At 56.0% G+C, this 14761-nt stretch overlaps 2 protein-coding genes across 13 annotated transcripts in view; one reads left to right on the plus strand and one right to left on the minus strand.

Annotated features, from left to right (window-relative positions):
* MAP4 (microtubule associated protein 4) overlaps positions 1-13159 on the plus strand; it is a 194235-nt gene extending 181076 nt beyond the window's left edge. For 5 of the 7 annotated variants that reach the window (XM_039228075.1, XM_039228072.1, XM_039228071.1 and 2 more), the window contains 5 exons: positions 1104-1196; positions 7155-7236; positions 8484-8596; positions 10499-10688; positions 10814-13159. In XM_039228075.1, coding sequence (XP_039084006.1) covers positions 1104-1196; positions 7155-7236; positions 8484-8596; positions 10499-10688; positions 10814-10821 — 486 coding nt within the window. In that variant the 3' untranslated portion in view covers positions 10822-13159. The remainder of the gene's footprint in view (positions 1-1103; positions 1197-7154; positions 7237-8483; positions 8597-10498; positions 10689-10813) is intronic. The other 2 variants (XM_039228076.1, XM_039228074.1) reach the window with 1 other exon arrangement.
* A 565-nt stretch (positions 13160-13724) lies between these two features.
* The window catches only part of DHX30 (DExH-box helicase 30), a 29908-nt gene continuing 28871 nt past the window's right edge, over positions 13725-14761 (minus strand). For all 6 annotated transcript variants that reach the window (XM_039228148.1, XM_039228149.1, XM_039228145.1 and 3 more), the window contains 4 exons: positions 14573-14730; positions 14376-14479; positions 14156-14295; positions 13725-14051 (listed from right to left, as the gene is read on the minus strand). In XM_039228148.1, the coding sequence (XP_039084079.1) occupies positions 13798-14051; positions 14156-14295; positions 14376-14479; positions 14573-14730 (656 nt within the window). In that variant the 3' untranslated portion in view covers positions 13725-13797. The remainder of the gene's footprint in view (positions 14052-14155; positions 14296-14375; positions 14480-14572; positions 14731-14761) is intronic.

The following is a 14761-nucleotide window of genomic DNA, read 5'->3' on the forward strand; positions in this document are numbered from 1 at the left end:
CATTTTAAAGAAGGCACGAAACAGTGAGGTGTTTGGGCTGGAATTGCTCAGGGTGGATTTCTCTGTTCAGTGGAAAGCTCTTCAGCTTGGGGCCTGCTTCATTTGTGAAAGGCTCTGAAGCGAAGGAAGGAAGGAAGCTGGCAACTGTTTCTACTTGGGAAGGCTCAGAAAGAATTCTTTGTTCCAGCCCTCAGAGCCTGGGCCTTTGTGTGGCTGCATTCCAGGGGGAGCCATTCATAAACACGACAGTGTGCCTGTGCATCATTGCAGCCCCACTTGGAGCCGGTTCTCTCTGCGCACAAAACTCACAGGGCACAGGACTGGGCATCTGGAGGATGGAAGAGGTGTTATACCCTTGAGTTGAAAAAAAATGTAGACCAGAAACTCATCTGGTCCTGTGCTTTCTCAAGCCCTGAGACGCAATGGAGTGTGGAGCTGCCAAAGCTGAGGCCCGCTCTCCCCCTGGCGTCCAGATTCTGCATGGCAGCTCCAGCGGCCTCTGGCCCATCTGCATTTATAACTGAACTAGGATGTCCCTTCCTTCCTGTTAGCATCAGGTCTGTGCCCTGTGAGCCAGCTGCCCTAGCAGCACTTCTCTGAGCTGCCATTGCCTCTCAGAGTGGGTCTGGCTGCCACAGTTCCCAGCCTCAGATTTAAGGCAAGTGCCAAGCTTCAGTGAACACCAGTCTGGATGAGCAGGATCCTTGCAGAGAGGAGTCCCAGGACACTGTGTGCCTCAGCTCTCAGTGGGGTCGGGGGGGGGGGTTGGGGACGCCTGAGCACACATCCAGGGGCCTGCTGGTGGCTGGGCCTTGTACTCCACCGCCCGTCCCCAGAGAGCAGTGATGAGGCCCGCAGAGCCCTTTTGCAACATCTGCTTCTGTGCTTGTGTTGTTCGTTAGTGTCTTCGCTCCCTGTCCTGCTTCGTCAGACTCCGTCCCCTGTGCTTTTCCACAGCTGCTCTTCTGCAGGCGGGGGCGGACTTGTAACAGCACCCTGTGTCGGTCATTGTGATCACGTGTGGACTCACTGCCTGCCCTGTGTCAGTTCTAACCAGCCCTCTCCCTTTGTGTTGTTTTTTTTTCTGTTCTCTAACACTCCAGGTCCAGATAGTCTCCAAAAAAGTGAGCTACAGCCATATTCAGTCCAAGTGTGGTTCCAAGGACAATATTAAGCATGTCCCTGGAGGTGGTAATGTAAGTATGAGATCTGGACAGCTGGCGTCTGAGCCGTAGCCCCGTGGGGCACCGGGGAGAGGGCCACCTGCGCTCCCAGGACCACGGCAGCCTGGCCCGAGGCTTTCTTCCAGACACAGGCCAGCCAAGTGAGGGGAGGCCTCAGCGCTCCAGTGTGTTAGGACCGGCTGTTTCTGGGGAACCCCTGACCAACACCCCTTGGCACCTTTTCACCTCTCTTTCCCTTCTGCTCTCTGTCCCCCACTTTCCCCTGTTCTGAGTCCTTCCTCCTCTTACTCCCTCAGCCCCTCCTTTTCTTTTCGTCCCCTTCCTCCTTCCATCTGGACAACCTTTTATCACGCTGCCAGCCCTACACTCTGTGTTGGGGGCATGGTGACTCCAGCTAACAGGCCCTGGTCTAACGTTAGAGAACACCCTCTTCACCTTCCACGTGTCCCGGTGACAGTCCGCAGGCAGGTGGGACCCCAGCACGTGCCAGAGGTGTGTTACAGGGCCACCGTATGCAGCCTCTGCCTTCACGGCTTCTCGCCTGCTTCTCTCCCCACCCCAGAGTGATGGAGCCCGTCCTGCTCTCTCCAGGCTTCATTCAGTTCCTTCTCCTTACTGTCCTGAACTGGGCTGAGTCCTCCTCTTCTCGCCCTTTTCATTTTCAGGCTCTGTCCCTCCTGTGTCCTCAGTGGCCATGCCATCCTACCTGTGGCTTACAAATACTCCCCCTGCCCGGCCATCCTGTTGTGAGGAATCAGCCTCAGGGCAGCCCTGTCTTGCCCCACACAGAAGGCCCCTTCTTGCACCTCCGTCCCAGTCACTTCACACCACTGGCTCTTCTAACACGGGCAGAAAACTCACCCTTGACACACAAGTGGGGTGTACTGGGCCGGCCTGGTAGCTGCCCACACGTTGGCCAGCCTGGTGTGCAATGAGCTGAAGTGGGTGAAGCGTTTAAAGACAGTATCTGGGTAAGGTGATAAAGATCCAGCTTATGAGGGCCCCAGCTAGGTGCCGGCCTCAGCCTTTCCTTTCAGGCTTTTGGCCTAGATGAGAACAGGAGGTGAGCAGAGACTCTGAAGGAATTGGTCATTGTGTGTGTGACCCAGAAATGCATTGATGTATGGTGTGCAGTTGTATGTACAAGCTAGGAAAATAGACACCTACTTTTTTTCAAAGTTTGTTTTGAGACAGAGAGAGAGGGAGAAAGAGAATCCCAAGCAGGCTCCACAGTGTCCTCGCAGAGCCCAACACAGGACCCCAACTCACGAACCATCAGATCATGACCTGAACCAAAACCAAGAGTTGGACACTTAACAGACTGAGCCCCCGGGTGCCCCAAAATAGACATCATTTATCCATCACTTACAGTCTTAGCACACTGCCTACATGTGACTTCCAACAAGATTTTTTTAAGCATTTTAGGGGCGCCTGGGTGGCTCAGTCGGTTAAGCGTCCGTCTTCAGCTCAGGTCATGATCTCACGGTTCGTGGGTTCGAGCCCCGCGTCGGGCTCTGAGCTGACAGCTCAGAGCCTGGAAGCTGCTTCAGATTCTGTGTCTCCCTCTCTCTCTGACCCTCCCCTGCTCATGCTGTCTCTCTCTCTCTCTCAAAAAAAAAAAAAAAAAAAGATCCTGAACTTGTTCAATTCTCTAAGCACAAATGTCCTTGCATGTGTAGGTCTAAATCTCCCAAATTCATTTGGCAGCACAGTGTTTTTTAAACATAGAATATAGTGATAGGACAGCAACTAGAGCTCATGAGAAATAGACTTGTATTAACAGAAATCATAAAAAAAGAAAAAAGCATTTTATCGTAGGAGGCCTCCTTAAACAGCCTCGCATTAGGAAGTCTGCCTGTGAGCAGCATCTCCAGGTGGGGGGATGAGGGTAAACAGCCTTGACGGAGGCACCGAACTCGCTTCCCTCAGCACCTCCGTAAAGTCACCACCGATAAACACGCGGCTGAGAAAGAACGGGCGGGCTGGCTAGGGTAGAACAGCGTCACATGTTACCCGCAGACCCCATCCCCTCCTGTATGGAGATTCTGAAGTTACCACCCAAATGAGAGGCTGGAGCAGGATGCCAGTTAGTGCTGCCCAGCGCCCCCATATACGTACAAATGTCCCCTTTGTTGAGAGCCAGGAGGACATCAGGCAGGGCAGGGGATGTAGCAGATTTTCCCCCAGTTTAAAATTTTGTGACAATTTTTCTTCCATTCCACCCCCGTGGGGGGGGGGATACATGCGCATCATGGGTTCTGAAACCTGGGGGCAGTGCCATCTCAACGGCACGCTCTGCTGTCCGCAGCAGGCTGCGGGTCCTCACGGGCCAGCGGGGCGGATTGCAGAAAGGGCTGGAGCAAGGTGCCAGACTCGCCGGGGCTGGTGTGTAGCCACAGGACCACAGGGACGGGCGTGGCTTCTGCTGGCTGTCATCCTTCACCAGGGAGAGGACATTTGAGAAACACGTCAGAGGCCAGAGAAGCAGCACGTGGAGGCCCGTGGCCGGGGGAGGGAAGGACGGGGAGGATTGTTTGGCAGTTACTGCAGATTCTCTACATACCAGCCTCGGGAGGCAGAGCAACGTCTCGGAGGTGGTGGGTCAAGTAAGGGGAACACAGTTCGGCTTTTTAAAACATTTAATTACAGGGATTTTTCAAATACATACAAAAGTAGAAAAAGATCCTACAACGTACCCAGCTTCATTTATTATCCTTGTGGCCAATCGTTGTTTTTAATTTTATTTATTTATTCTGCGTGATTTCTACACCCAAGTGGGACTCGAACTCACAACCCCCGATATCAAGAGTCACAGGCTCCACCGACGGAGCCAGCCAGGCACCCCTCCTTGTGGCCAGTCTTATCTTCTGCGTGTTCCCACCCTGATTGTTTTGAAACCAGTCCTAGATACATCATTCATCGTAAATAGTTGATTTATAACTTTAAAATAACTCTAATGTACATGTGTGTGTAAAACCCCTACTGACATGTTAAACACGTTTGCTTATTTGAATCAGAATACAAGTAAGGGCCATAAATTGTGGTTGGTTGGTTTCTTTTACTCTGCAAGCTCCCTTCAATATTTGTTTGTAGCAGCATTTTGTAAATGAGTAAAGCAAGTGGTTTGTCCTAGAATCTGGGTTCTGCTGTTATATCCCCATGGTTTGGTTTAGTATATTCCTTTGTCCCTCAATACCCTTTAAATTGATTTAGGTTTGACCCCCCCTCCCCCCGCCCCCAGCTTTTTGCAAGACTTTCATAGGTAGTGGTGGTGGTTCTGTCAGGAGGCATATCGTGTTTCGCTGTCTGGTCCTCTCTGTCTCCCCCTCGCCCCTTGGCCAGCGCCTACACCCACGTGTTGAGTAGGGGCGGACCGTGGCGGGACTCATTCTCCCATTCTGTCCTCACTTACTGGCTGGGATGCATCTGCAAAGCAGAGTCTCCCCCTCGCCAGCTGTTCCTACCCGAGGGCCCGGCAGGAGGCAGAGAAGCCGTGGCTTCAGTTGCAGAACAGCCTCAGGAAATGTGCGGGCTCCAGACCCTGGCAGGTGACCCCTGGAGCCCCTCCCAGGCGTCTCAGGATGGCACGAGATGAGCTTGCTGCCGTTGCTGCAGGACACGTGTCTTGGCCTCAGTAGCTGGCAGATGTTTGTTTGGGGAAAAGACTGCCCCGTGTTCCTGTTTGGAGAGAATCGCGGCCTGGTTGGAAACGTGAGACAAAGTGGAGGCGTCGGGTTGAGACGATAGGTATTTGTAAACGATTACTGAACACGGAAGCGGTAGCGTCCTGCTGGTGCTGATGTCCCTTCGCAGGGTGGCATGAAGTCGAGGGGAGTGGAGCGAGAGCCTTTGAAGAAGGTGACCTTTGACCTAAGCTTTGAAGGATGGGGAGGAGCATGCAGTGGGCTTGCTCGGCTAGGGAATGGTATGAGCAGAGTTCTAGAAACGAGTGAGGATGGATCAGGCAGGCTGATGATTACAGGAAGTTACTCTGTGCCAGTCCCTGGGCTGTGAGTGGACACAGACGTCACGTGTATCCTCTCGCAGTACAATAGAAACCGTATCCCCTGACACCGGAGAAAGGAAGACGGGGTCCTAGAAGGTAGCCATTGGATGGCATTGTGATGAAACCCCGCCTGCTGGCAGGGCCACCTTAAAAGTAGGGCCAAGTAGAGGACACCCAGAGCAGCCTCCAACCCCAATGGGATTCATTTGGATAAAAGGCCATTCATCCTTTTGATTGCTCACCAGATGTGGGCAGAAGGGCAGGTCTGTGAAAGGCCTCATGGAGCCTGTAGTCCTGCACAGCCACTGCAGGTGCGGAGCTCGGGCTGCCGGGTGGGCACTGCAAACACACACCACTGCGCTGGGCACGTGGTGCGGATGCTCAGTGCCCTTCATAACGAGCAGAGCAACCAGAACTGGGCCTCTATCATGTATAAATGAGCAGAATTTTGTTGATGGTGGGTTTTCTTTTTTTTTAACTTTTTATTTGCATTTATTTTGTGCAGAATTTACTCCCAGGCCATACGTTTTTGTTCCTTCAGTCTCTCTTGAGATATCTTTCTTTTTTTTTTTTCTGTGCAACGTCCTCTTCTGGTTTAGGAATAATCTGTTCTTTTTCAGTAAGGATCACCTTGCCGTGGCAATCTGACCACGAGCCCTGTAAGTTCTATGCCGTGTCTGGGGGCTTTGTCCACCTGGATGTGTTCAGTGACCAGGGAACCTACATCTAAACCCATAAGTTCAGCAGTACTCTCTGCATTTTTAAACATGCGCAGTAAATATTACGCACTCTCTTTGGGGCACCGACACGGTGTCCAGCCCCGCTGGTAGGCTTGGGCACATCACCACCTCCACTGTTGTAGTGACAGAATGGCACACGTTGCTTCTACAAAGTGACATCATTCAGATATTTTGTGGCGTTTCAAATACATGGCACATTCTTGATGGCCTGGGCAGTGTTTCACATGTGTTCTTAAAGTGAAGACTAAGAGTTGAAGAGTTGAACCTGTTGTGATTTTGTAGGGTTTTCTGGGTCAAGTAAATAGCGAACTGTTTTCAGAAATCACCTTCAGCCACTCACGGGAGGAGCACCGTACTGTTTTTAATGGGAATGACCAGGGCTGGGGGAGTAAGGGGACAAACACCCAAGCTCCCTGGTGGGTGTCCGTTGTCACATTTCTGGAAAACCGACCTCATGCTTCAAGAACCTTAAAACAGCCCAAACCTTTGACCCGATAACTGAAGTTCTGGGCATCTTGCTTGAGAGGTCATCAGAATTGCCATGACTTCTGTTCACAAACATATTTATTGCTGCCGTGGTTTTAATGGTGAAAAATTAGGGGAAAAAGAAAAGCAAACCCTAAATGTTCTGTATCAGGCATAGGTTAGGTTTATATAAGATCTTACAGAATGGATTATTATGTGGCCCCTTCTTAACATTTCTCAACTTTTGTGGGGAAAATGCTTGTCATGTGAATTAATAAGCAGGAATACAAAATCACAGACACATACATAGAAATCTGTGCTGTCAGCCATGGAGGGGAAAATGCACTGAAACGAACTAAGAGGCAAACACCAAAACAACATCCCAGGTTATCTTTGGGCCAGGAGTTGATGGGTGAGATTTCAGGTGGAAGAAAAGGACATTTCAGGAGATGGGGCTCCAGAGAAACGGGAGAAGATCTGCCTGGCAGGTGCCCGGACAGGGTGGGGAACATTGTGGAGCATGTGAGAACATTGGTTTGGTCCGGCGGGAGTTGAGTTCAGAAGCTGCAGGGGTGACAGGATGGATGAAGGGCTCGTTTACGCACTTGGAGAGGAGAGCCTGACCTTGAACACCCTGAGGTAGGGCCTTACACAGGGAGAGAAGAAACTTGAATGTGGAGGTTATAAAGGGAACACAGGTCTGGCCCTGAAATCACCCTCTCTCTCTGAGGCACTAATGTTTTGTGGTTTATTTCTCAGGTTCAGATTCAGAATAAGAAGGTGGACATCTCTAAAGTCTCCTCCAAGTGTGGGTCCAAGGCTAACATCAAGCACAAACCTGGTGAGTGCTGTCCCCTGCTTCCCCCAGTGTGCCTGGGCTGGGCCTGCCCCCTGTGCTTTAGTTATTCCATAAGAATTCCTGGAGACACCCCAGGGGACAGCAGCGGAAGCCATGCCTGTCCGGGAGGGGGACCCGGGCGCTAACCTCTCAGGCGCATCTGAGGAGCTGGTGGTAAAGGCTGCCATCTGCACCCCGTGAGCACCGGGAGCAGTTGGACTCGGAATAGCGGGCATTCCCAGGCAGCAGGGCGCCAGCCGCGAGCTCCCGTAGGACAGAGTTGTTGGGCAGTGCTGCCCAGGCCTCGGTGAGGGTCTTGCTGCTGGGGCCGTGCGCCCCCGCCTCGCCTGCCACACCAATGGCCTGCGTGTCCTGGTTCCGGGCGACGGCAGACCCGAGCTAGCGCACTTCCGCTGCAGCAGCAGGCACAGGGCTGGAAGAGCTGGCTCCTTGGAGGTCGGGCACCAGGGGCCACTTGAGAAGGCGAGGAACTCTGGGCAGAATGCGTTCTGTTTAAGAGAAGAGGGTCAGAACAGTTTGGGGCTGAACTAAGCTTCATCTCCCCCATTATCTGGAAAACCCACTGTTGCGCGATGCCGCCTTCCCCGGTGCCGCTGGCTGACGTGAGGCCAGGCGTTTCGGTGGTGGGGAGGGGTGGGCAGGAGAGGAGGACAGCTGGCCAGCTTGGCACAAAGTTGGGTGCTCTGGTTTGTGACGCGGGCACTCCAGAGGAGTGGGCCTGTGCGAGCATTGTGGCCCCACACCCTGTGGCTGTGAGCTCCGAACCAGCCTTGCCCTTGTGCGCAGGCCACCTTCCCTCCCCAGCCGCACGAGCGCACTGGGCCCTGACGGACAGGGCGTTTGCCGCTGCAAGGAAGCCGGGTGCCCTGTGCCACCCGGTCAGTGGGCTGTGACCTTACCTAGAGAATCCGAAGCAGACACCGTCTCGGCACCTTTAGACGTGTGGCTGGAGGCTGTGCTGCGGGCCTGCGGTGGGGCTGAGGGTGTCTGTCTTCTCTGTGGAGGTGCTCCTGCTGGCCGGTTGCAGACTGTCAGCCTGACTTTGAGAAGACTAGCCCTGCTTGATAAGCATGTCCAATTGTCCTTTCCTCCTCTGTGCTTGGGACCATTGGGAGCGGGCCCCACGTTCCCCATTTCTGTGTTGGCACGTGGCCAGTCCTTGGCCCAGCTAGGACTCCTGGTCCAGCCGCCTGGCTTTGCCTGTGTGACTGGTTCTATTTTGGTACCAGGTGGAGGAGATGTCAAGATTGAAAGTCAGAAGTTGAACTTCAAGGAGAAGGCCCAGGCGAAGGTGGGATCCCTCGATAATGTGGGCCATCTGCCTGCAGGAGGTGCCGTGAAGGTAGTGAGTGGGTCAGCAGGGGGACATGGCTGGGGAAGGGTGGGGATGGTTATGCAGCAGGAGTTTGGGTCCCAGCTACTGGGCACCTGTCACCGCCCCTCAGTATCTTCAGGAATCTTGTGTCACCCACACCATTGTGTTCTCCCAGTGTCCTTCATCAGTCCTGAGTGAGGCAGGAGAGGTAAAGAGGCCCCAGCCCAGCTGCTTCTCACCTGTCCAACTGGAGATAGAACCTCTACTGACAGCCATGGCCCTCCTCACTTTCTGAGCCCATCTCAGCCATTTCCAAGGGGACTGTGGGCGGGGGCATGGACCCCCACAAGGCATGGTTCTCCCCAGCTACCTCACGAGAGGGGGTGTGGGTCCAGGCTCCATGCCGGGCTCCATTCTGGGCCTGGGAGCAGGATAGCATATTTGCAGCTCCCAGTGACACCTGCCTGTGGCGAAACTGCTGTAGCCGGGGCTCAGGTGGGCAGGACTTCCCACCCTTGGGGCTGGCTGGGCCTCTCCTCCCTTCCCTCGCTCCCTCCTTCCCTCCCTCCCTCCTTCCACGGCACTGTGAGATCTTTTGTGTGCCAAGATGCTGTCTGTCCTTCTTTCCATGTTGTTGGGTGTTTGCGGGGGGACACGGGGTGGCACCTTGGAGGCTTCCGAGCATGACCACAGCTGCAGCTGCTCAGGGGAAGGTGAGCGAGGGAGAGGGCACTAGAGCAGCAGTGGGGGCCTTCGCTCCTGCATCCGATGCCCAGCCGAGCCTCTGTCCCCTCTTCCGCCAGTGCTCTGGTTCAAGGCCTGACTGGCTTCTGTGAATGTGTGGGGTCCTGGCTCTGTCACACGTTCTCAGTTCATGCCTCCACACCGTTGAGCTGCTCCCCAGTCTGTCCTCGGAGGGGGCGGTAGGGAGGAGCGCTAACTCAGGTGTAGTTGCTAGTCCAAAGCCACATGGCAAGTATGTGCAGACCAGGGTTTATACCTGCGCCTTTCTGACCCCACATCTTGTGTTCTTTTCTTTATTCACGTCATCTCCCTTAATTATTTTCTGAAATTGTTTTTCTAATACAGAGGCCTGTCTCCTTCACTCTTCTGATTGGAAATCACTATAGTCTTCCATTGCCACCTTTGGGGTGTTCCAGGGCTCCGGTGGCCTCCCACTGGCCTTCACCCTTCTGTCCACCCCACCCTCCTCCTGTGAAGCCCTGCAGGCCCCAGAGTCTCCCTGGGTCACCCCTCCCTGGACCCCTTCCTCCCTCCCCTGTGTCCCCAGGCTCTGGAAGCGTGTCCCGCACAGAAGCGGTTTTGGGGTCCGGGGATGGGTGGATGAATGGGCTGGGCTGCCCCACGAGCTCCCAAGAGAGCCCCTTTAGGACGCGTTCTGTGGCAGGTGTGGTCTGGGATTCACTGGGTCGGAGGTGGTGAGCCGCGCCCCTCGGGAACTGACTCCCAGCTCCTAGAGCTCCCTAACCGGCCTGCAGCGCCCCTGCTTCCTGACCGATTCCAGACCCGCTGTCTAGAGATCGTCCCCAGGGTTTTCGCCAGCGATCAGACATCATGGCTGTTTGGTGTTGGCCTTGTAGAGGAGCCCGCACCTGTCCCCTCAGAAAGACTGCATGAAACTGTGCACTTCACAGAGGAGTCCCCCCGGGGTGTGTCACTAGCCAGACTGCATGCTGGGCCCGGGGCTGTGTTCTTGCCCTATACCGGCCGCCCAAGCCAGGGATCCTCTCACAGGCAGGGAAGGGGTGGGGAGTACATGGTCTAGAGTCTCCAGATGACTGTTCCTAAATCCAGTGGGGGGGGCGGGGGGGCGGGGGGCAGGGAGGGGCTGTGTGTGAAACCCACCATCACCCATCCCACCTCCTCCCCGACTGACCCTGCACTGTCTCCCCCACTGTTTCATTGTAGACTGAGGGCGGTGGCAGCGAGGCCCCTCCGTGTCCGGGCCCCCCCGCTGGGGAGGAGCTGGCCAGCCCTGAGGCAGCGCCTGAAGCTGGCGCCCCCACTTCAGCCAGTGGCCTCAGTGGCCACCCCACCCTGGCAGGGGGTGGTGACCAAAGGGAGGCCCAGACCTTGGACAGCCAGATCCAGGAGACAAGTAAGTGGCTGGGCTTGGCCTGAGGGCCAGCCGGGGGCCCCGCCACTGGCTGCGAATTGAAACTCCTTTTTTTTTTTGACTGGAGTGTGGCCGAAATTTTAACCAAGCAACCTTTTATTTTCCAGGCATCTAATGATGACATTCTGGTCTCGTCTTCCGTCCCCTGTGTTCCCCCTCTTGTGTCCCTTGTTTCCCCCTCCCCTTCCCTCCTCCCGTGTCACTGCAGATTGAGACCTACAGGCTGACGTTCCGGGCAAACGCCAGGGCTCGCACCGACCACGGGGCTGACATTGTTTCCCGTCCCCCCCACTTCCCTGGCGGCCCCAGCTCAGGCACCCGGGCCCTTGGCTCCCTCACCCGGGCTGCTCTATAGACCCCACACCGCTTGGGTGCTGGGCAGTCCTCCAGGCCCCCGCCCCTTCCCCATGCCTTGCTTGCCCAGGGCAGCAGCAGGCGCCCCTCCCCTCCCCCCCCCCCACTTCCTCCAGTCCCTGCCCTGGGCCCAGCTCCTTGCTGCTTTCCTGTCCCATCATTGTGCACTGCTCTGCAGATGAGGTTGGGAGGTGAATGGGGTGGGGAGGCCAACTTGGGATCTCGTGGGATCTAGGAGGGGGATCCAGACTCCAACCTCGTCTTTGGGTTTTCCGGACCAAACCCAAGAGAAACTGACATACCTGCCCTCCTTGCCGGCTCCACCTGGAGGGAAGAGTGAAAGCGGATGGCCACGTGGTGGCAGGGTGCTGTCTGCGTCCCCTGGAGCCCGCTAAGCCGCCGCCTCTCCCCTTGACCCCACAGTAGTGCTCAACACGCAGGTTGGGCCAGGTGCCTCTTGCTGCCCTGCCCCAGGCTAGTTAGGGGTTGGTTCTGCCTGTGCCCGCTGCTTCCCGTACTTGCCTAGCTGCCTAGCTGCTGCCACACTTCCCTTTCTTGTTTTATCCTTTTTTTTTTAAATAACCTAAAAACTGGTAGAGGAGTTTTGCAGGTTGAAGCCATGTTTAAATGAAAGTTCTCAGTAGGTGTTAAAGGAAATAGGGAGGGGAGAGATCCTTAAGCCTCCAGCCGGGAGGTCAGGCATCGGGGGCTGCCATGGCCTGGGCAGCTTGGGGCCCCAGAGAAGTGTGGGCCGGGCGGGGGAGATGCAGGGGCTGTGCCTGGTGAGCACAGGGCGCACTAGGGGCTGGTCGGAGCGTGGACTGGTTGTTCTGGTATTTTGTGTGTATGCTGCTTTTCTTTTCTAACCAAGAGGCTGGTTTTGGCATCTCTGTCTCATTCCCTGGGATCTAGTGGGAGATACAAGGTCAGGGCTGGAGAAACAGGGAAGGGCTGTGGAGGTCAAAATCCTCCAGGCTTGCAGGCCTGTGACGCTAGAGCCCTCAGTTACTGGGGAGCCCCAGATGTCCAGAACTCATGTGGATGACAGGGAATCAGGTATGGAAATTTAAAAATAAAAGCATGAGACAGGCCACCTCCCTTACCTTACAGCCTGGCCGGAGAGTGGGGAGAGGTGAGGCCAGCCTGTGGAGGGGTGTCCCAGCCAGGGCCGGTCTTGGGATGGCTGCAATGATGAGAAATCCCGGGAATTGTATTGACACGAAGATTCTTATTGCACTTGTATTTTTTTTTGTATTAAAGTTTGCATGGTTTCTAATAAAGGATTAAAATGTAACAGTTTGTAGTGAAATGGCCGGGAGTCTCCCAGGGCTTCTCCTCCGGAAGAGCATTTTCTGCAGTGCAGACTTGCCCCCGAGGAGGTGGCCACAGACTCGGCCCCTCGTCCTCCTGCCGCTGCTCCCGGTGACCCTTGGAGCTGAGAAGGTAGGGGCTCTTGACTTAGGTTCAGATTTGATCTCCACGTAGAGGGAGGGCCTCAGGGCCAGCAGGTTCTCCCACTTCTGAGGTAGCATTTTCCTTGGGGAGATTTGATGCCACATCCCCAGCTCCCCAAGCACATACGGGGGGGGGGGGGGGGGGGCTGTGGAGAACGTGTTCCCCAAGCCAAAGACTGAAGAACTCTGTGCCAAGGACATCAGGGCACCCATGCTTTGTCAGCAGGAGGAAGTGGCAGATGAAGCCGTAGACAGCACAGGGTCTGAAGGGACCTGTGCCCTCCTCCTCGTGTTAGCTGCAGGCCCACACGGATGCTGAGGCTGACAACTGGCTCTGGGTCCGAGGGTAGGGGTGGGAGAGGTGACCCTAGGAGAGCACGCTCTAGGTGGGCCGGAATGGTCGATTTTCTGACGGGTGGGGCTCATCCCAGCTCCCCTGAAGTGTCCCCCAAGCCAGAGAAACTGAGAAGGCTGCCCTGAGAGCTGGGGACCAGAGGCCGCTGTGCGCTGTGTACTACCTGCAGCCATTTGGGGGTGCGACGTTTCTGTACTTCCGGTTTGCCTATGGCTCAGCCACTGCCCGTGTCAATCTGTGATTCTGTTGTACCGATTTCAAGAGTAAATAAAGCTCGTGATGTCCCACCACGCAGGCCCTGTATCTTGTGTATGGCCTGGTTGGCCTCCACTAGCCCGTCACCTTGCATCAGACTTATGTGCACCGTGCAGTCTTGACGACCGTAGCCTCTCATCTGTGAATTTGTGGATGTGACCGAGGGAAAGTCCTAGCTTGTGGCAGGGCTGACACACGACCCAAGATCCCTTGAGGGTTAAGTAAGGTTCAAGTGCCGTTAGTTAGCTGCCTGTGGAACTTCACCCCCAAGTCGGCTTCAGGCTAGAAGGTGGCCACCAGATTCCACAAGGACACATGTTGTGCACGTACCACTGGCCCAGAGAAGGAGACCTGGGTGAGTGCGTGCACAGCACCTGCTGTCCCAAGCTGCAAGGGCAGGGACGTCGCCAACAGGCTGCCTGCCACGTGGGCGCAGGAGCAGCTGTAGGACTGGGTGACCCCTGCGACGCAGGCCCTGCACCAGTTAAGCCCCTCCCTCCCCTGCGACCTGGGGCCGCAATAAGCAGGAGCTTGGGAACCTCAGCAGGCAGCGCAGGATGCTGGGGCCCTGAGAGAGGAGCCCCCAGCGGAGAGCAATGCTCACAAGGGATAAATAGAACTTTATTTTAAATAAACATTTGCACTCTGTACACAGCCCCAGCAGACACGGGGCTCAGTCATCGGCTGTCTTGCGCACGTCAAAGCTGCCACAGGGCCCACGCAGCAGCTCTGCCAGCAGGGCGAGCAGCTGCCCGTGCTCCTGCTGGACGCCCGGCGGAAGTGCGGCTAGCTCACTGCGCAGGCTCCGCTCCACCATGCGGCCCAGGGCCCGGCGCAGCTCCCTCAGCAGCCGCACAGTGCGGGAGTCCCCCTCCAGCCGCAGAAGGTCACTGTCACTCAGGGAGATGGTGGCCCGGCGTCCATCATCTGGGGGAGGGAGGCGGCGGCAGAGGGCAGGGGTGAGGCCAGGCCCCAGTGGATACAGCCTCAAGGGGGGGTGGCGGGTAGGGGGTTGGGGTGCCAGCACCCACCACGTATGTGCACGTCCCCATCTGTCAGCAGCAGCACGGCCAGCGGGTGCACCTGGGAGGAGTCCCGGACGAAGACACTGCCGTTGGACTTGACGGCCATGAAGTATGTCAGCCATCGGCTCCGAAGCCGCGTGGCCTCCCTGGGGAACACAGGGCTGGGTGAGGCTGCCCTCCTGGGGAGCACACCCACTGCTCCTCCCCAGCCCTGCCTGCCTCCCACCTGTTAATGGTCGACTTGTGCAGCAAGATGTTGCCAGATTTGGTCCTGTATGTGACGCTGTTAGGCTTGAACTTGCCCTGCCGGGTCACCTTGCCCTGCCTCACCTGCAAGGATGAAGAAAAAGATGGAGCGACTGAGCAAGAAGCTGAGGATGGGCGAGGAGGCCGGGGCCCGCCGGGCCCGCCCCGAGGCAGCACCTGGATGAGGTTGGGGTAGAGGCCGGCCATCAGCACGCCCTTCACCAGCTCCTCCTCCTCACTGTACTCGTTGCACTGGGCAGAAGCCAGGGTGCAGTCCGAGGGCTTTCCCACCAGGAAAGCCTCATAAATGTTCTCTGAGAACTGCTTGATGAGTCCTGGGGAGTTGGGGGCGGGTTAGCCTGCGGC

Source organism: Hyaena hyaena, unplaced genomic scaffold (genome assembly GCF_003009895.1).
Source record: "Hyaena hyaena isolate Hyena2069 unplaced genomic scaffold, ASM300989v1 scaffold_30, whole genome shotgun sequence".
NCBI lineage: Eukaryota > Metazoa > Chordata > Mammalia > Carnivora > Hyaenidae > Hyaena > Hyaena hyaena.